The sequence below is a fragment of the Gigantopelta aegis genome, chromosome 10, assembly GCF_016097555.1.
Source record: "Gigantopelta aegis isolate Gae_Host chromosome 10, Gae_host_genome, whole genome shotgun sequence".
NCBI classification, from domain to species: Eukaryota; Metazoa; Mollusca; class Gastropoda; order Neomphalida; family Peltospiridae; genus Gigantopelta; species Gigantopelta aegis.
In genome coordinates, this window is record NC_054708.1 from 1,235,945 (window position 1) to 1,258,139 (window position 22,195).

The 22,195-nt window shown below is 39.0% G+C and overlaps 1 protein-coding gene across 1 annotated transcript in view; it reads left to right on the forward strand.

The window, feature by feature from the left end:
* The window catches only part of LOC121384750 (interaptin-like), a 59,805-nt gene that overhangs the window by 37,091 nt on the left and 519 nt on the right, over positions 1-22,195 (forward strand). Inside the window, exons 12-20 of the mRNA XM_041515290.1 lie at positions 691-854; positions 2,636-4,927; positions 8,411-8,498; positions 9,209-9,369; positions 9,800-10,699; positions 12,789-14,025; positions 14,877-14,989; positions 17,414-17,599; positions 18,629-18,835. Coding sequence (XP_041371224.1) covers positions 691-854; positions 2,636-4,927; positions 8,411-8,498; positions 9,209-9,369; positions 9,800-10,699; positions 12,789-14,025; positions 14,877-14,989; positions 17,414-17,599; positions 18,629-18,835 — 5,348 coding nt within the window. The remainder of the gene's footprint in view (positions 1-690; positions 855-2,635; positions 4,928-8,410; positions 8,499-9,208; positions 9,370-9,799; positions 10,700-12,788; positions 14,026-14,876; positions 14,990-17,413; positions 17,600-18,628; positions 18,836-22,195) is intronic.

A 22,195-nucleotide genomic window follows, 5' to 3' on the forward strand; every position in this document is an offset into this window, starting at 1 on the left:
CTGGTCATTGGTGTAGTTTCGTTTCATTTATGTCACCTTCCCTTTTCACTGCTTTTCACTAAGTGACCTCAGAATCTATATTAATCAATATATTTTAAAAATAACTTTCAGCAAAAAAAAAGGTAACCTGTTTTAACATTCTTTGTTTTTTAGTTCGAAATACTTATTTAAAAAAAAAAAAATTGTGGGTGTTTTTTTTTTTTTTTTAAATAAAAATTTCAAGTTAAATTTGTTATGTGTAGGACTATTGACAACATCCATCAACATGTTAAATAAGTTTGACATTTGTGTAATTAACTTTATGTCCGTGTTGGCAAGATGTATGCTCTTTAGTAAGCCCATTTCTAATTGCAGTTCAAGCATGTCCACCCAGGGCACGATGAGTGACTGGCACCAGAAATCCCTATAAGAGCATAAATTGTTTAAACCAGTTTTACTTGATGTAGAGAGAACAAAAACATTAATAATCTGTTTGATGTGGACGTTCCAGTTCCACCTTTCACTACTTAAGGTGATTAGAGGGTGTGTTGTTTGTGTGCATTAATAAAGATAACCTTTAAGTATCCTTTATGGAATTAGCACAATATGCTTTGTAGGAACAGGTTAGCCAAGGAGCTCATTAAGACGTGTATAGTGATGACGTGGTTGGTTGGTTGTAAACAAGCCTCTTGTCACTGGTTTGTGTTTCAGTGTGCCGGCGGACCGTGCGGCCACGTTTCACACAGAGCTCGGAGCTGTACAGAGTCTGAGGGAGCAGCTGCAGGACACTGTGCTGCGCAACAACAGCCTGTGGCAGCAGCTACACCACCACGTCAACACATCGGCCGCCGCAACACATGGGGACACACACTTAGGTGAGCTTAAAGAAACAGTCGTCGGGTTGCTGCCATTGTGAAATGTTTCTTACTAACAGAGACATTTTAACAAGTAAAATTACATGTGAAATATATTTTCTTGTTTACAATATCAATGTGTGTATATTGAAAATGTTTGTGGTCATTCTAGTGTTACATATGTATATTTATCCATACATAAGAAATTATTGGGAGGTCCTGTCCATTATCAGGGCTGTATCTCCTCACAATGCAGAGTTTAATTGGCGTTTGGCAAATAATGGATGCTTCCGTAAATCTCTATCCAATGTTTCTTCGTCTATTGGAGGACAGCCACTCCTGAGAAGATTCTTGACTGGAGATTTCATCCCTCTTGCGTTGCCACAAAGGACTGCCACTTCCAGACTAGTTTACTAAATCAAAACTAACACTGGACAGAACTCATTAGAATAAGTACATCTGTAAATACATGCACTCTTGAATCACTGTTATAACACTGTGATATCAGGTGTTTGTGAAATATGAGCATAGCCTTCCCCACCAGTGTCAAGTCTGTCACTTAGTGTATGCTATTAATAACATCAGGTTTAAGTTGAAATTAAAATTAAGATTGTGTAACTATGTTATTAATAAAATTAAACTTAATTTGAAATTAAAATTAGTGTGTTATTTATAACAGGTTTAATTTCAAATTAAAATTTGGGTGGGACATAGTCCAGTGGTAAAGCGCTCACTTGATGTGCAGTCGGTTTTGGATCGATTCCCATCGGTGGGCCTATTGGGCTATTTCTCGTTCCAGCCAGTGCACCATGACTAGTATATCAAAGGCTGTGGTATGGGCTATCCTGTCTATGGGATGGTACATATAAAAGATTCCTTGCCACTAAAGGAAAAAGGTAGAGAGTTTCCTCTCTAAGACATGTCAGAATTACCAAATGTTTGACATCCAATAGTCAATGATTCATAAATCAATGTGCTCTAGTAGTGTCGTTAAACAAAACAAATTTTAAAATTAGTGTACATTAGTAATAATATTAGATTTAATTTGAAATTAAAATTAGTGTATGTAATTAATAACAGGTGTATGGATTGTAATGTCTTCAGCTGTCAAGGAGCGGTTTTCAAAATAATAAATATGATTGCAGATTTTATTGTCTTTTTTTTATATAAATTCAGCCATCCCAATAATAGAAGTTTTCTTGAAAATTATCGCACTGCAATAAATTTAAGTGTATAATTGTATACATTATTTTTTTAATATGTATATAATGTTATATTTTTTAAATTAAGAGTTTGTTACTATAATATATACTCTAGTAACAATGCAACACTTAAAACATTTAATCAAGAAAATGATGTATAAACAGTACTATGTCTTTACATGAAAAGGTTTGCCTGTTGGCCAATCACAAACCGTACTGAATGAGTATTTTGACAGTTAATATTAAATATTGTTTAAAACAAACTTGAGCTAGCATTGCGACTTTAAATTTTGTTTTGTTTTCAGGTTCGGTTTTTATAACAAGTTTGAGGATTACAAAAACGCACACAGGATAGCCTAAGCACCTTGTGTATACTTAGGACCTATCGTATTTTGTAAATGATAAACATCAAAATTATTGACATCAATACCGTTAATTCATTTTTTTATTGGGAAAGGGATAGGGGATTTGTGAAAATAAATGCACGAGAAGTGACTCATTTTCATTAAATATCACACATATTTTACCCACTAAAATAAAGTTTTTACAGTACTTATTTTTGTAAGAGTTTAATTTTTTGTTATTGTTATATACTTTCAGATGAAGATTTTGTGAGACCGAACAGAAATCAGTCCCCAGGTGTGTTTAACAAAGCTGTTGCAACGAGCCCACGTCGTCATAGAGACAGTGATAACGGGAAATACATTTCTTCTCGGACATCACCAGTTGCTCGCACACGGTCAGAAATTCACACACAGACATCTCCAGTTGGTTGGACCCAATCAGAAATTCATAAACAGAAATTGCCAGTTGGTCACACAAGGTCAGAAATTCACACACAGACATCACCAGTTGGTCACACAAAGTCAGAAATTCACACACAGACGTCACCAGTTGGTCACACATGGTCAGAAATTCACACAGAGACGTCACCAGTTGGTCACACACGGTCAGAAATTCACATACAGACGTCACCACTTGATCGTACAAGGTCAGACATTGACACACAGACGTCACCAAGGATACAGCTTTATACATCATCTGAAGCATCTCTGTCTCAGAGTGGAAGAGGTCACGATGGGCCTTCACACAGAAGAGACCAGAGTGGAATGGTTCCTCAGGACTCTCCTGCACACCAGAGAGACAGACCTCTGCTAGAACCACATCCAGGTTTTTTCAATGTGGCAGAAACGTTTGTCTTGGAACACAGGGAAAGTGCTATACTGGACACTGAAGCGATAGCTGGCATGACATCAACGATGCTGCGTAAACTGGTCTCCCAGCTCCAGGACGATCTGTTGTCTGCCCTCAAACAGAACCACCAGCTGCAACAGCATGTGTTGAGCACGCACGTGGAAGCAGGAAACATTCCAGGGAACAGGGAGCATCATGAGTTGAGCATGCACGTGGAAACAGATGTTACCAGGGACAGGGAGCATCACATGCATACAGGAGACATTCCCGAGAACGGGAATCCGTCTGTGATGGACCTGCATCACCTGAAGGAGGAGGTGAGTGAGCTGAGACGGTTCCTCGATGGGAAGGTGGAGGAGAACCACGTGCTGCGTGAACACCTGGCACTCGACCCCGACAAGCAGCTCGACTACGCGGCCCTGCTCAGCGTGCATGACCTGCAGAACGAACTGGTCAAGGTACACTCACAGCTCAACGATGTTCTCAGTCTTAACGAGTCCTTGAAGAAACAGATAAATACGATTACCATGGACAGTTACACATCAGGTCTTAATGCAGAAACGATGGTGGACCTGGCAGGTGGAATTGAAATTCTCAGGTCTAGACCAGGGGAATCCGGTGATACAGTGTGTCGTGAAGAAGGGTTAGGTCTGCATAGAGAAGCTGTAATGCAAGATGCTTCAGTTCAGGCATCTCCATCTGTGTTCTCCATTCCCAGACTGAGACTGACGCATTCTTGTGATGAAGTGGACACTACATTACAGAGCAGTGACGACACTGTTTCTAGTCAGTCTGTGAAACCAAGCCGGATTCCACGCTTGAGAGGCCAGTCCAGTGATACGACCGCCCACCCAGTAACCTCCTTGCTGTCACACGAACACCACCCACTGATCGTGGAGCGTCGGCTACACGACCAGCTCAACCAGCTCACGGCCAAACTGGCGGCCACGGAGGAGACGGTGCATTACCAGACACAGAAGATGAAACATTACAGGAAACTTCTTCAAGAGGCTGGCCTGGGACTGCTCGATTCCAGGTCCCAGAGTGAACTCTGTCTCAACAAGTCTGCACCAAAGTCATTCCACGCTTCATTCGAGTGTTTGTATCCATCGAAACCGGGTGACAAATCTGGAGTGTCTATGACAGCGAGTGGGAGTGGCTTGACTAACTCGCTATCCCCACCACGAGATTTCTCTATAAAGCGAACATTCTCTCACGACAACATCGCTGAGGCGTGTTGCACACCAGAAGACGGTGTCCGGCAGAAGATAAAGAATCTGGAGGAACAGCTTGAGCTGAGTAAATATGAAAACCTGGAACTGCAGGAGAAACTCAACGAGTTCCAGCAGTCGGCCAGTGTCAGGTCAAAAGAGAGAGAGAATGTCGAGGTGATGTCACTGGAGAGAAAGAACGCACTGGAGAGAGGGAACATTGAGCTGACATCACAGGAGAGAGAGCACTTTGAGCTGATGTCACAGGAGAGAGAGGCTGCCGAGCTGACGTCACTGAGGAATGAGCTGGTGGACTCTGAGAAGGCCAACGCGATGCTGAGGCAGCAGCTGGAGGAAGTGAACACCTTCCTGTCCGAGATCGTCCAGCTGAACTCGGACGAAGATGATCGCCACTTGTCCGGCACTAACAGCATCCAGGAGTACCTCGACCAGAGTGTGGACTTCCTACAACACGCAGCCTCACACAGTGAGTGTTTAACATCTTGTCAGTTTACACTATCAATAGTCCACTGTTAGTTCTTTCAGAAACAACGAACAACTAAACTGACCATTCAATGAACAAAGTAACTTCCTGTTGTTCTGTTAGTATTTTTCACCATTGAAGCAGGAAATATGAATTAGTGAATGCGCTGCATGTCTACTTTAAGCAAAGCTAGAGATGAATATATGCAATAAAAGTGGAAAATGGAACACCATATGGTCACCAGTTCAGGCAGACCTGTTTACTTCTGTGATTTGTCTGTATTTACTTCGGAAAATCCTAAAAAAAATATGTTCTACGAATTAAGTATGGAAACTACATTTGGGGTCGGTGTTTTGGGTTTTTTGTTGTTGTTGTTGTTGCAAACTTGTCCAGTTCAGACAAAAAATGTCCGAAATAATACGATATTTGCGGGAGGCAGTAACATATAAACTGGTCCTTTGTTTCTGTTTAGCCACCCCATTTGCAGAGAGTGTAACATTTTATAATAATTATTTGGAAAATGTTTTTTTATAAATAATTGCTTTGACGTCTGGTTCCAAAGTATATCCGTCACGCAGCAGTAATTATAAGAGGTCGACTGCCAATGGTCAACAGTTAAAATATATACGCAGTGAGAAGGCATGGACACAAATGAACGTCCTTGTGATTGGTTAAATAGCTTGTTTCTGACGTTTATTGGAGATGTTGTTAGTATAGTAATGGTATAACAGCTGAAATGTTGTTGGTATAGTAATGGTATAACAGCTGAAATGTTGTTGGTATAGTAATGGTATAACAGCTGAAATGTTGTTGGTATAGTAATGGTATAACAGCTGGAATGTTGTTGGTATAGTAATGGTATAACAGCTGAAATGTTGTTGGTATAGTAATGGTATAACAGCTGAAATGTTGTTGGTATAGTAATGGTATAACAGCTGGAATGTTGTTGGTATAGTAATGGTATAACAGCTGGAATGTTGTTGGTATAGTAATGGTATAACAGCTGAAATGTTGTTGGTATAGTAATGGTATAACAGCTGAAATGTTGTTGGTATAGTAATGGTATAACAGCTGAAATGTTGTTGGTATAGTAATGGTATAACAGCTGGAATGTTGTTGGTATAGTAATGGTATAACAGGTGAAATGTTGTTGGTATAGTAATGGTATAACAGGTGAAATGTTGTTGGTATAGTAATGGTATAACAGCTGGAATGTTGTTAGTATAGTAATGGTATAACAGCTGAAATGTTGTTGGTATAGTAATGGTATAACAGCTGAAATGTTGTTGGTATAGTAATGGTATAACAGCTGAAATGTTGTTAGTATAGTAATGGTATAACAGGTGAAATGTTGTTAGTATAGTAATGGTATAACAGGTGAAATGTTGTTAGTATAGTAATGGTATAACAGCTGAAATGTTATTAATATAGTAATGGTATAACAGGTGAAATGTTGTTGGTATAGTAATGGTATAACAGCTGGAATGTTGTTGGTATAGTAATGGTATAACAGCTGGAATGTTGTTGGTATAGTAATGGTATAACAGCTGGAATGTTGTTGGTATAGTAATGGTATAACAGCTGGAATGTTGTTGGTATAGTAATGGTATAACAGGTGAAATGTTGTTGGTATAGTAATGGTATAACAGCTGAAATGTTGTTGGTATAGTAATGGTATAACAGGTGGAATGTTGTTGGTATAGTAATGGTATAACAGGTGAAATGTTGTTGGTATAGTAATGGTATAACAGGTGAAATGTTGTTGGTATAGTAATGGTATAACAGCTGGAATGTTGTTGGTATAGTAATGGTATAACAGGTGAAATGTTGTTGGTATAGTAATGGTATAACAGGTGAAATGTTGTTAGTATAGTAATGGTATAACAGCTGAAATGCATGCGACACATTCAGACAGCACAGCAATAACACCTTGGATCAGCTAAAAGGGGCTTACTACAAACATTTCCATGCAAATAAAAAACACAACAACTCCAAACCCTGCAATTTAAACAACATTTTGACATCCAGTAAGACTATGTTAATCACACACTGTAACAACATTTGTACAACAATACTGTTATTATTGTTATTGCTGCTGTGTTCACTTGTTCTGTTTATGACTATTACCTTGAATCCTTTAATACACCTCAAAAAACTGACGGCTAAAAAACTGCAAATCACCAGTTCAGGCAGACCTGTTTACTTCTATGATTTGTCTGTATTTACTTTGGAAAATCCGAAAAAAAAAATGTTCTACAAATTAAGTATGGAAACTACATTAGGGGTCGGTGTTTTGGTTTTTGGTTTTTTGTTGTTGCAAACTGTTGTCCAGTTCAGACAAAAAATGTCTGAAATAATACGAAATTTGAGGGAGGCAATAACGAATAAACATTTGCAGAGAGAGTAACATTTTATAATAATTATTTGGAAAATGTTATTTATAAATAATTGCTTTAACGTCTGGTTCCAAAGTATATCCGTTATCAGTAGGAGTCGTATCATAACACCACTGATAGAGTCACATGTTCACATGACTACTTCTATGTAAAATATCAACAGTGTTATCAGTAGGAGTCGTATCATAACACCACTGATAGAGTCACATGTTCACATGACTACTTCTATGTAAAATATCAACAGTGTTATCAGTAGGAGTCGTATCATAACACCACTGATAGAGTCACGTGTTCACATGACTACTATGTAAAATATCAACAGTGTTATCAGTAGGAGTCATATCATAACACCACTGATAGAGTCACATGTTCACATGACTACTTCTATGTAAAATATCAACAGTGTTATCAGTAGGAGTCGTATCATAACACCACTGATAGAGTCACGTGTTCACATGACTACTTCTATGTAAAATATCAACAGTGTTATCAGTAGGAGTCGTATCATAACACCACTGATAGTCTCGTGTTCACATGACTACTTCTATGTAAAATATCAACAGTGTTATCAGTAGGAGTTGTATCATAACACCACTGATAGAGTCACGTGTTCACATGACTACTTCTACCTCATCACAAGAAAATACAGTTTGGCTTAGATTCACATAGGGGCATTGGGTTTCTTCGTGTACCATTGGTACTGGTTAACATGGAAGTGTAATTCCATGATTTGACTCGAGAATAATCAAACTAAAGGTCTGTAGCATCTGGTTTAGGAGAAGATGTGTATTTTTGACACAGTAGTTGCCAACCATTTGGTTGTTCCATGTTTTGCTTTTATTACATGGCAGACCCGGCTAGCCTAGAGGACACTCGAGCTAACAACGTGTGTGTGTGTGTGTGTGTGTGTGTGTGTGTGTGTGTGTGTGTGTGTGTGTGTGTGTGTGTGTGTGTGTGTGTGTGTGTGTGTGTGTGTGTGTGATGTCCTCATTGTTATTGTCATGATGAACAATGCATGTTCATTGTGCGAGTCTTCAGGCTGTTGGGTTATTAGAGTTACATAAACACTGTTGTTAATGTGTATTCCCAGGCTTCACCTCGGCTCTCCACGACAAGTACTGTAAAGCTCTTCAGCAGATTCACCAGCTCAAAGATCAGCAAAGACACAATCAACAGCAGTGAGTTGAAGTTTACTTATTATCTTGCAGCTGGCCTTGTTTGGTGGTATTGTTATGTACACCACTAAATATATTCATCAGTTCGTTACTATACTTGCTCTTGCATGACATCTTTGATTTATTATTAATTTGCATCAAACTGAAATATCAATCATTTACAAACAATATTAAAAACTTACTTATTAAAATTATTTTTTGCTGAACTGTTTTGGTTGAGCATAAAATTTTATTAATGAGGTTTATAAATTATGCAGTACTACTTACTATGTGACAGACTGGTACTCTTTAGATGCATAGGTGGTCAGATGTTTTTGACACACGGGTATAAAAAACAATCTTTAATATTCAAATAAATATCTTTAAAAATACATTGTTCCAAATAACCTAAACAAATTTTTTATTTACTGAATGTTGTGATGCAGGCCTAGAAAAGGTAACCTGAACAAAATCTATTGAATGTTGTGATGCAGGCCTAGAAAAGGTAACCTGAACAAAATCTATTGAATGTTGTGATGCAGGCCTAGAAAAGATAACCTGAACAAAATCTATTGAATGTTGTGATGCAGGCCTAGAAAAGATAACCTGAACAAAATCTATTGAATGTTGTGATGCAGGCCTAGAAAAGATAACCTGAACAAAATCTATTGAATGTTGTGATGCAGGCCTAGAAAAGATAAACTTGACAAAATCTATTGAATGTTGTGATGCAGGCCTAAAAAAGAGGGTGAGCAAACGACGAAGGCCGGGCGTGGAGAGGGTGCGTCGCTGGCCCTGACGAGACAAGTCGGTTACAAGGGACAGATGGGCTCGGACACAGACTCCCTAAGGTCAACCAGTCCATCGGACGGGCGACCCAAACAGTCTTCTGTTGGTGAGTGAACTTTAAACATTCCTCAAACAACTTGGATGGCAACTGTTCACAATTACGCTTATGACAGAATGTGAATACTTAACTAAATAAAAGAAAATAGTTACTGAATGCCTGATAATACTCCAACTTAATATGCAGACAAAAAATATCAACTGTCTGGATTGTTTTGGAAGTGTTTCTGTTCAACAACACAAAAGAAAAGATGCCTCCCACAAATAGATATTGAAAAACCATTGGGGGCTATAATGTATATCAAATTTAATAGCCTTTGACAGTTTTATGATTTTGTAGAGCTGAGATAGCTTCGAAAATATGGGGCCTGGGGATTAAATAAGACATAAATATTGTGTCAAAACAAAACCTAATGAGAACTTATCATTTGTGTGTTTGGATAGAAGTTTACTTTAGTTTGTGATTTTCATGTTTCCAGGCAACCACCATTCACTGACCTTGACACGTGCTGTGGCAGCGCGAGAAAACCGTAGTGCAGAGTCGGACATAATCATGGTGTACAAGCAGACGGATGAAAACTACGGCCGGCCCGTGACGTCTCTGATTGCTGACTGCTCCATGGAACAGATGAGGCACCGCGCGGTGAGCGGCAATTCAACAGTTGAATCTCGCCACCTGACCAGCAGTCTGAGCGCCCTCGACAACATGAGACAGAGGTACAACAGTGGATTGCTGGACGGCGGTCACTCTCCGTCATCCAGGTACATTGTCCACTCGGAGAAAGACAGCGTGCTGTCAGTCTCCAATCACATCTCTACCAATGGTGACAGTGACAGCGCCGTGTTGCCGGGGATGGCAGTGCTCGGCAACACAAATGGGAGTGTTCTAGGCGGGGACAGCAGTAGACTGTACTCCAGTCACTACAACAGCAAGTTTGATTTCTCTCAGCTGTACGACACGACTCTGAATGCTCTAGACAAGCGCCACGATGATGCGGGAGATGTAGCAGACAGCGTTGGCAGCCGGTCGCTAACGGACCTGCTCAGTGACGTGTCGAGTTCTCAGACCAGACTCTCAGAGGTGAAAGATCCACAGTCGAATTCACAGGAGATGGTCAGACAGTTGAAGTCGAGACTGCGTGCGGTGGACAACATGAACCGCACTCTGAGAGACGAACTCAGTATTTACGAGACGTTGTGCACATCTGCAGGCCTCGACAAATCGTGTGGTGCCGTGGTTCCGTCGGGCAATTCTACGGGAAACGACACGCTCAATCTGAAGGAACATCTGGCCGAGATTCGAGCCCTGCGACTCAAATTGGAGAAGAGCTTGCTAGACAATGAGAAACTGAACGAACAACTGATGATGCAGCAGCAATGTAAGTGTCATCATAAGTGTCCCTGTTAGATGGTTATGAGTTTTAAAAAACACACCATTCACACAGTAAAGCTTTAATTAAAAACACCCACCATTCACACAAAACAGCTTTAGTTAACAACACCCGCCATTCACATAATAAAACTTTAGTTAAACACACCCACTATTTACACAGTAAAGCTTTAGTTAAAGTTACATTCTCTGGTTACCATATTATAACATCATGTACAAATGTGAAATACAAGCTCAAATGCACTTTTAAAAAAGTCATGTATGTTCGCTATGAACGGATATCGTCAAACTTATATTCTTGATTCGTCGCCTGTGCCGCCATAGCTCGACAAAGCACAAATGACAGCCTGTTGTCAGTTTCAGTTAACACATGCATTTGCCGATTTCAAATTGTAGGGTTCGTCTCAAAAAATTAAAAGAGAAATCTTGTGCTGTACGAAGAACATTCGTTTGAGGATACAGTACTAGTCTTTCGTTAGAGTATATTGATTTAATAATCATCCGACGCCATACAACTGTAAATAAAATGTGTTGAATGCGTCGTTAAATAAAACGTATCCTATCCTTCCTTCCATCTGCTGTTGGATGTCTAACATTTGGTAATTTTGACATATAATCTTAGAGAGGAATCTGGTGCATGTGCAGGGGGAGGGTATTGGAGGTCGAAACCCTTCCTTGCCCAAGCTTAAAAAAAATTGAAAGGTATTTTGGGGGGGGGGGGGGGGAGCATGACCCCATATAAACTTTGCTCAACACAGTCTATAACCCCAACCCCGCTGAAATCCCTGCACACGCACCTTGGAAACCCGCTACATTTTTTTTTTTTAGCAAGGGATCGTTTATATGTACCATCCCACAGACAGGATATCACATACCATGGTCTTTTATATACCCGCCGATGGGGATCGATCCTAGACTGACCGCGCATTTCCAAAAAACACCTTTTTAGGTCTAAGTAATGAGTAAAAATAACATATAGTCTTGAAAAAAGTTACGTAAATCGAACATAGTACCCTCTTCCTCTACCCTTATAGCGTTATGTAATTAGTAACACCCCGTTACATGTAATGCATATGCCAGCAGCTGGCCACTGTCAAAATTTCAAGGCAAATCCCCCACCCACCGACCCCTGGAAAGTCGTTGTACCATAACTCTATGGATATAAATATGTTTTGGAGATATGATACGACCCCTCAATCAAAACAGTTAAATTTGTTCAAAAATTGCAAAATCTCACTTGACTCGTTGGGGAATTCTATACTTGTGATAAGCCAATGAAAACTGAGATCGGTACGAGCCCGTCAAAAGTGTCCTACTTTCAAAATACTGGCTTTGTTTTTGACCTGGATAAGTCAGCGTAGTGAAACCAATGCAGAGTGCGGTGTCATATATGCACCAAACGTAATTGGATTTTCTGTTCTATATTGTTAAATAATAAAAATATTCCGGATACTGCAGCTTTAACCACCCACCACTCACACAGTAAAGCTTTAATTAAACACGCCTACCATTCACACAGTAAAGCTTTAATTAAACAAGCCCACCACCCACACAGTAAAGCTTTAGTTAAACACACCCACCACCCACACAGTAAAGCTTTAGTTAAACAACCCATCACCCACACAGTAAAGCTTTAGTTAAACACACCCACCACCTACACAGTAAAGCTTTAGTTAAACAACCCATCACCCACACAGTAAAGCTTTAGTTAAACACACCCACCACCTACACAGTAAAGCTTTAGTTAACAAACGCCCAACAACCATGTGTACTATTAAGCTTTAGTAAAAGCTTGTATGTGCAGAGAAAATATAGCAGATCTCATCCAGGCTTCAAATAATAATTATCATCAAGGATTTATTTTATTCCTGATTGTTTTATTTAGTAAGAGAAATTTAACTTCTACACTGCACAGAATGTAGTGATCAAGATTAAAACAATAAGTAATAGTAAGTTGTAGTTTGTAAAATCTGAAATGGTGTTGGTTAACAACACTTGCATGTTCTATGTTTTTGATTGTTCTCTATGTTTGTGATTGTTCTATGTTTGTGATTGTTCTGTGTTTGTGACTGTTCCAGCCGTCGTGGTTCACTACGAGTGTGAGTTGAGACTGAGGAAGCTACAGGAGATTATCGCCGGTCTGCAGGGTGAGCTATCGCGCAAAGACGGCTCGTGCAGCGCGTACCACAGCCAGTGTGAGATCAAACTGAGCGACCTGCAGGACACCATTGACAGACTGCATACCGAGCGCATGGAGAGGGAGAATGCGGTTAAGCAGAGGGAGAATGAGGTCAGTCAGAGGGAGAACGAGGTCAGACTCTGGGAGGACAATGTTAGACCGAGGGACAATGTTTACAGTCAGAGAGAGAATGTGTACAGTCAGAGGGAGAAATTGTACAGTCAGAGGGAGAACGCGGTCAGACAAAGGGAGAATGAAGTCAGTCAGATGAAAAATGTGTACAGTCAGAGGGAGAAAAAACAGGAGGACAGGATACGTGAGTTGGAAGACAGTCTGAAAACCCTGCACAACGAACTGTCTGAGAGAGACACATTGTCAAGTGTGAACCAGAAACAGGAGGTCAGGATACATGAGTTGGAGGACAGCCTGAAAACCCTGCACAACGCACTGTCTGACAGAGACATGTTGTCAAGTGTGAACCAGAAACAGGAGGTCAGGATACGTGAGTTGGAGGACAGCCTGAAAAGCCTACGCAGCGAACTGTCTGAGAGAGACACATTGTCAAGTGTGAACCAGAAACAGGAGGTCAGGATACGTGAGTTGGAAGACAGTCTGAAAACCCTGCACAACGCACTGTCTGACAGAGACATGTTGTCAAGTGTGAACCAGAAACAGGAGGTCAGGATACGTGAGTTGGAGGACAGCCTGAAAAGCCTACGCAGCGAACTGTCTGAGAGAGACACATTGTCGCGCGTGAACCAGAAACAGTACGAGGCGACCATCAGTGAGCTGCAGGGTTGTGTGAAGACGCTGCAGGAAGAATTGGTCAGGAAGGACGAGGCCGTGAATGTGTTCAAGAAGCAGACAGACTCGAAGCTAAGCGAGCAGCAGACGTGTATCCGATCACTGCAGAGTGAGCTGGCACAGCGGGAAAAGGTGATCACAGAGAAACACACTCTGATCACAGAGAAGGAGAAGATCATTCGCGAGTCGACCGTGTGCCTGGAGAGACACGAGCGGGAGCGGAGCGAGAAAGCGAGTGAGGTGGCCAGCAGAGAGAAGCTGGTCCGCGATCTGGAACAGAAGTGTCACAAACTGGAACTACATCTGAAGAAAGCCACTAAAGAAATCAAAAGGTAACGTGCTTGTATGATTTTTCGTAGCAGATATCACTGATTTAAAGTCACTTGATCTGGTTCGATTCATATTACATGTTGATCAATGGGATAAAGCAAGTTTTTCATACCATGGTTAGATGATAGTAATCCAGAGGTAGAATTGTTAACTAGACATATAAGTGGCTTTTGTGTTTTTGTTAGCATTTGAGTGGTGTCTACATCGGTTGCTATTTTGTGAATTATTAGACCTGTTTTTAGCTATCATCTGTACTTTACTCCAGGCTGATACACATAGCTTTATAAAACCAGTAGATAAAAAGTTAACGTATTGATGTGTTTGTTTATAGAATGAGTAGATGAAGTTAATGTTTTGATGTGTTTGTTTATAGAACGAGTAGATGAAGTTAATGTTTTGATGTGTTTGTTTATAGAACGAGTAGATGAACAGTTAATGTTTTGATGTGTTTGTTTATAGAACGAGTAGATGAAAAGTTAATGTATTGATGTGTTTGTTTATGGAACGAGTAGATGAAAAGTTAATGTATTGATGTGTTTGTTTATGGAACGAGTAGATGAAAAGTTAATGTATTGATGTGTTTGTTTATAGAACGAGTAGATGAAAAGTTAATGTATTGATGTGTTTGTTTATAGAACGAGTAGATGAAGTTAATGTTTTGATGTGTTTGTTTATATAATGAGTAGATGAAAAGTTAATGTTTTGATGTGTTTGTTTATAGAACGAGTAGATGAAAAGTTAATGTATTGATGTGTTTATTTATAGAACGAGTAGATGAAAAGTTAATGTTTTGATGTGTTTGTTTATGGAACGAGTAGATGAAAAGTTAATGTTTTGATGTGTTTGTTTTCAGACTCCAGGCCGATACACATGGCCTTGTAGAACAAGTGGCCGAGAAGAGCAAACTGAACAAATCTCTCAAGTTGGAGCTGTCCGTTCATGAACGCCTCCAGACTACCAGCACTAGTGAGTGATTCTCAGTGGTTCATCTTAATTTGGTCTGCTGTGTATTAGTGTAGTGGTTAATCTTAATTTGGTCTGTTGTTTAATGTCTGTAGTAGACCATTGGGTGTGTAGTGGTTAATCTTAATTTGGTCTGCTGTTTAATGTAGTAGACACTGGGTGTGTAGTGGTTAATCTTAATTTGGTCTGCTGTGTATTACAGTGTAGTAGACCACTGGGTATATAGTGGTTAATCTTAATTTGGTCTGCTGTGTATTACAGTGTAGTAGACCACTGGGTATATAGTGGTTAATCTTAATTTGGTCTGCTGTGTATTACAGTGTAGTAGACCACTGGGTGTGTAGTGGTTAATCTTAATTTGGTCTGCTGTGTATTACAGTGTAGTAGACCACTGGGTGTGTAGTGGTTAATCTTAATTTGGTCTGCTGTGTATTTGCTGTGTATTACAGTTTAGTAGACCACTGGATGTGTAGTGGTTAATCTTAATTTGGTCTGCTGTGTATTACAGTGTAGTAGACCACTGGGTGTGTAGTGGTTAATCTTAATTTGGTCTGCTGTGTATTACAGTTTAGTAGACCACTGGGTATATAGTGGTTAATCTTAATTTGGTCTGCTGTGTATTTGCTGTGTATTACAGTTTAGTAGACCACTGGGTGTGTAGTGGTTAATCTTAATTTGGTCTGCTGTGTATTACAGTGTTGTAGACCACTGGGTGTGTAGTGGTTAATCTTAATTTGGTCTGCTGTGTATTACAGTGTAGTAGACCACTGGGTGTGTAGTAGTTAATCTTAATTTGGTCTGCTGTGTATTTGCTGTGTATTACAGTTTAGTAGACCACTGGATGTGTAGTGGTTAATCTTAATTTGGTCTGCTGTGTATTACAGTTTAGTAGACCACTGGGTGTGTTGTGGTTAATCTTAATTTAGTCTGCTGTGTAGTAGTGTAGCAGACCTCGGGTGTGTAGTGGTTAATCTTAATTTGGTCTGCTGTGTATCTGCTGTGTATTACAGTGTAGTAGACCACTGGGTATATAGTGGTTAATCTTAATTTGGTCTGCTGTGTATTACAGTGTAGTAGACCACTGGGTGTGTAGTGGTTAATCTTAATTTGGTCTGCTGTGTATTACAGTGTAGTAGAACACTGGGTGTGTTGTGGTTAATCTTAATTTAGTCTGCTGTGTATTAGTGTAGTAGACCACTGGGTGTGTAGTGGTTAATCTTAATTTAGTCTGCTGTGTATTAGTGTAGTAGACCTCGGGTGTGTAGTGGTTAATCTTAATTTGGTCTTCTGTGTATTACAGTGTAGTGGACTAAAATGTATAGCAAATACAAACGAATGTACTTCAGGTTGCCATGAGATTACCACATGTCAGTATAGTTTAGAATGGCATTTGCTCATGAAATAGGAATGAGAAAAGAAATTAATGCAGACTTGTATTGTAGGTAAAACAGGCCATAAATGTGACATGTTTCATGTTTCATGTTTTTTATATGTATTGTATATAAAAATTATAATAAATCCGACCGGTTTTGTGTTTTTAACATATAGGTTAAGACAATAACAAGTCTGACATGTTTTGTGTTATAGGTGAAGACAATAACAAGTCTGACATGTTTTGTGTTATAGGTGAAGACAATAACAAGTCTGACATGTTTTGTGTTATAGGTGAAGATGATAATTCTGACATGTTTTGTGTTATAGGTGAAGACAATAACAAGTCTGACATGTTTTGTGTTATAGGTGAAGACAATAACAAGTCTGACATGTTTTGTGTTATAGGTGAAGATGATAATTCTGACATGTTTTGTGTTATAGGTGAAGACAATAACAAGTCTGACATGTTTTGTGTTATAGGTGAAGATGATAATTCTGACATGTTTTGTGTTATAGGTGAAGACGATAACAAGTCTGACATGTTTTGTGTTATAGGTGAAGACAATAACAAGTCTGACATGTTTTGTGTTATAGGTGAAGATGATAACAAGTCTGACATGTTCTGTGTTATAGGTGAAGACGATAACAAGTCTGACATGTTTTGTGTTATAGGTGAAGACAATAACAAGTCTGACATGTTTTGTGTTATAGGTGAAGATGATAATTCTGACATGTTTTGTGTTATAGGTGAAGACAATAACAAGTCTGACATGTTTTGTGTTATAGGTGAAGACAATAACAAGTCTGACATGTTTTGTGTTATAGGTGAAGATGATAATTCTGACATGTTTTGTGTTATAGGTGAAGACAATAACAAGTCTGACATGTTTTGTGTTATAGGTGAAGATGATAATTCTGACATGTTTTGTGTTATAGGTGAAGACGATAACAAGTCTGACATGTTCTGTGTTATAGGTGAAAATGATAACAAGTGTGACATGTTTTGTGTTGTAGGTGAAGACGATAACAAGTGTGGCATGTTTTGTGTTGTAGGTGAAGACGATAACAAGTCTCTAATTCGAGAACTGCTGACTGAGCTTCGTCACTTGAGAGTTCAGCTGGAGAAGGCGATTGACACCAACAACAACCTGAGGCGGACCGTGGAGAGTTTGTTAAAACAGCAGGCCGACCAGAACCGGATGGGCAGCACCAGAAACGACAGTCCAACCGGATCACTTAGTAAGTTCCACTGTCACTTGGGCAGCACTGATCTCGCTACAGACACAATAACAGGGAAATTTATCTGATGAAAGCAAAGGATTTAAAAAAAAAAATTCACTAAGTTTTGTAAACTCTGTCAACAGCTGTATTTAACACCAAGATATTAAATATTAGGTTTCAAATTTACCATGGCACTGATGGCGTGCATAAATACCTGAGTTTAAGTCATCAAGGACACTAATGAAATTATAATCCGAATTTAAGAGAAAATAATTAATTTTTAAAACAAAATTAGGTGAGTGGATAGTAAATAGAGATTATTATACGAGCTTGTGTGTCGTACTGATTTTATGAAACGAGTGTCAGGATTTTTGTATTGCTCGAATGACGTCATGTTTGATGTCCTTACATCAAAATGAACTAGTGTATAACGTTTTTTGTTTTCTGAACGCTGGATAGTTCTCAGTGTAAAATTGCTATTGAAATGGTTTTATTTGATGACTGTGAATGCATATGTCAATTATGGAGTGTCACCCTAGTACGTTTCTTTAAATGTCAATGGGGGCGGGATGTAGCCCAGTGGTAAAGTGCTCACTTGATGCGTGGTCGGTCTGGGATCGATCCCTGTTGGTGGACCCATTTGGTTATTTCTCATTCCAGCCAGTGCACCACAACTGGTACATCAGCGGCCGTGGTATGTGCTATCCTGTCTATGGGATGGTGCATATAAAAGATCCCTTGCTGCTAATCGAAAAGAGTAGCCCATGAAGTGGCAACAGCAGGTTTCCTCTCTCAATATCTGTGTGGTCCTTAACCATATGTCTGACGCCATATAACCGTAAATAAAATAAATGTGTTGAGTGCGTCGTTAAATAAAACATTTCTTTCTTAAATGTCAATAAACCTAGTGTCGTGACTTTGATTAATTGACATCTAATTTGCAAAGTTGTCAAATTCTTAAAATAAGTGATCTGAAAAATGTCACACTTTGATTGCATTGAAAATGTAAGATATTATATGATTTTATATATGTATCATGTTTTGTAGCGACTGATGCGACAGACGGGCGACCCAGTCCTGACCCGCACCACTCGCAGTCTAGGAAACAGTCGAGGAGGGAAACTCACACAACACTGTCTACCACAAGTGAACATCAGTCCGAGGTGTTACCTAGAAACCGCATTCTCTCTGTGACAAGTGAACATCGATCCGAGACGTCGCCCAGCAACCACATTATCTCTGACGATGGAGCTGGTGGGTAGAACTCTCACATTCTGCATCACAAAATTGTACCATAGATATTTCTCATCTTGCTTTGATTAGATGGCAATTGATTGTTGTCCACCAATTACTGTCAATCAGTCTTTGATTAGATGGCAACTGATCATTGTCCACCAATTACTGTCAATCAGTCTTTGATTAGATGGCAACTGATCATTGTCCACCAATTACTGTCAGTTTACTTGGACCAGATGGCAACTGATCATTGTCCACCGATTACTCTCAATTTACTTTGACTAGATGGCAAATGATTGTTGTCCACCAATTACTGTCAATTTACTTTGATTAGATATTCTTAACATTATGGTGGAGGTGGTGGACGGGACGGCCTAGGGAAATGAATTAAAATGGGGCAGACCTTCCCGTCTACTCTCCTCCGACATAAATACCAGATTAACCAGACATATTTTATTGTCAATATTCTACTTTTTACCTAATCATTTGTAGAAACCCTTCTTAACCCTTTGTATAAACACTTTTTAACTTCCTTGTAAATAAAGTTTATTTAACCATTAATTAGTATTTTTATCTAATCAAATGTATAAACGTTTTGTTTTTTGTTTTTTTTACTAACACTCTCCCCACCCCTCTCATTGTGAGCACAGTTTCTGGCCCTAGTCAGAAATCGTGCTCGCAACGAGCGTGCTTGAACATTAAATTGATATAAGCACGTTAATTCCCAACATCTGACCTGACAGTCATTTGTGGGCATACATACATACATACATACATTTGATTAGATGGCAACTGATCGTTCGTTGTCCACCAATTACTGTCAATCAGTCTTTGATTAGATGGCAGCTGATAGTTGTCCACCAATTATTGTCAATCAGTCTTTGATTAGATGGCAACTGATCATTGTCCACCAATTACTGTCAATCAGTCTTTGATTAGATGGCAGCTGATAGTTGTCCACCAATTATTGTCAATCAGTCTTTGATTAGATGGCAACTGATCGTTGTCCACCAATTACTGTCAATCAGTCTTTAATTTTCAGTGTCCAAAAAGCTGTCTTAATAATGAGACATGTAACAAAATATACTCCAACACGACTTACCCACCAAGACCTGTAGTCTGCATCTGTGTGGAACTGTATCTTGTTGATTGCTCCGCCCATTCTTATTTCTGAAGAAATAAGTTAATGCCTTCTAAGCTATACCTGAACAGTTTTTATAGGATATTAAACAAGCCTCCATTTCGTGTCATGTTTATGACCCAAGTGAAATAATTTTCAGTTGTCGCGAGCTTCAGTGAATGACAATGAAAATTATTTCATGAGTAATGGTAGTGAGTTTTATATCCTATTTACTACCCATAAATTAATTTGAATTTATATGGTTAAACTCATTTAAAGTTCCAGTAAGGTCATAGTGTGCCAGTCGCTTGATGTCATCGCATGGCGGCATAGTGTTACGTCCCACTTGTAATTTTAGTGGAATGTATCACGTTCATACTATATGGGTAATAATTGTTGTAAACTGCAAACATAAGTTCAAGTTACTTTGTGTCATTGAGTGGGGAGCCTCTAGGGAGTTGTGTTGCAACAAAATATTAGTAACATTCTCTAAGCAAAGTGTCGATTTTATTCATAAATTAAATACAGGCAGTCATGGCCAGTTTGACTATTACAGAGGATTGGTTTACAAGTATGTGTTAAGTCACACTGACATTACAAGAAAGGTGTGTTGGCAAAAGCATTTTGTGATGTTAGAAGCAGGAAGTGGTCTTAGCTTGACAACATTTTGTGATTTTAGAAGTGGGATGTGGTCTTAGCTTGACAACATTTTGTGATTTTAGAAAGTAGAAGTGGTCATAACTTGACAACATTTTGTGATGTTAGAAAGTGGAGTGGTCTTAGCTTGACAACATTTTGTGATGTTAGAAAGTGGAAGTGGTCTTAGCTTGACAACATTTTTTGATGTTAGAAAGTGGAAGTGGTCTTAGCTTGACAACATTTTGTGATTTTAGAAAGTGGAAGTGGTCTTACCTTGATAACATTTTGTGATTTTAGAAGCAGAAAGTGGTCTTAGCTTGACAACATTTTGTGATTTTAGAAAGTGGAAGTGGTCTTAGCTTGACATTTTGTGATTTTAGAAGTGGGATGTGGTCTTAGCTTGACAACATTTTGTGATTTTAGAAAGTGGAAGTGGTCTTAGCTTGACAATATTTTGTGATGTTAGAAGCAGAAAGTGGTCATAGCTTGACAACATTTTGTGATGTTAGAAGCAGAAAGTGGTTTTAGCTTGGCAACATTTTGTGATTTTAGAAAGTAGAAGTGGTCTTAACGTGACAACATTTTGTGATTTTAGAAAGTGGAGTGGTCTTAGCTTGACAACATTTTGTGATTTTAGAAAGTGGAAGTGGCCTTAGCTTGACAACATTTTGTGATGTTAGAAAGTGGAAGTGGTCTTAGCTTGACAACATTTTGTGATGTTAGAAAGTGGAAGTGATCTTAGCTTGACAACATTTTGTGATGTTAGAAAGTGGAAGTGGTCTTAGCTTGACAACATTTTGTGATGTTAGAAAATGGAAGTGCTCTTAGCTTGACAACATTTTGTGATTTTATAAAGTGGAAGTGATCTTAGCTTGACAACATTTTGTGATTTTAGAAAGTGGAAGTGGTCTTAGCTTGACAACATTTTGTGATTTTAGAAAGTGGAAGTGGTCTTAGCTTGACAACATTTTGTGATGTTAGAAAGTGGAAGTGGTCTTAGCTTGACAACATTTTGTGATTTTAGAAAGTGGAAGTGGTCTTAGCTTGACAACATTTTGTGATGTTAGAAAGTGGAAGTGGTCTTAGCTTGACAACATTTTGTGATTTTAGAAAGTGGAAGTGGTCTTAGCTTGACAACATTTTGTGATTTTAGAAAGTGGAAGTGGTCTTAGCTTGATATTTTGTAATTTTAGAAAGTGGAAGTGGTCTTGGCTTGACAACATTTTGTGATTTTAGAAAGTGGAAGTGGTCTTAGCTTGATATTTTGTAATTTTAGAAGTGGGATGTGGTCTTAGCTTGACAACATTTTGTGATTTTAGAAAGTGGAAGTAGTCTTAGCTTGACAACATTTTGTGATGTTAGAAAGTGGAAGTGGTCTTAGCTTGACAACATTTTGTGATCTTAGAAGCTGGAAGTGGTCTTAGCTTGACATTTTGTGATTTTAGAAGCTGGAAGTGATTGTCGCTTGACAACATTTTGTGATGATCCAACACCATGATCTAGTTCAGGTGGTAGAGTGCTTGTCTAACATGCTTCAGTCATAGGACTGAATCCACTCCATGGGTTTTACCCTACCCCAGCCAGTGCATCATGACTGGTATGTTAAAGGCCATGGCATA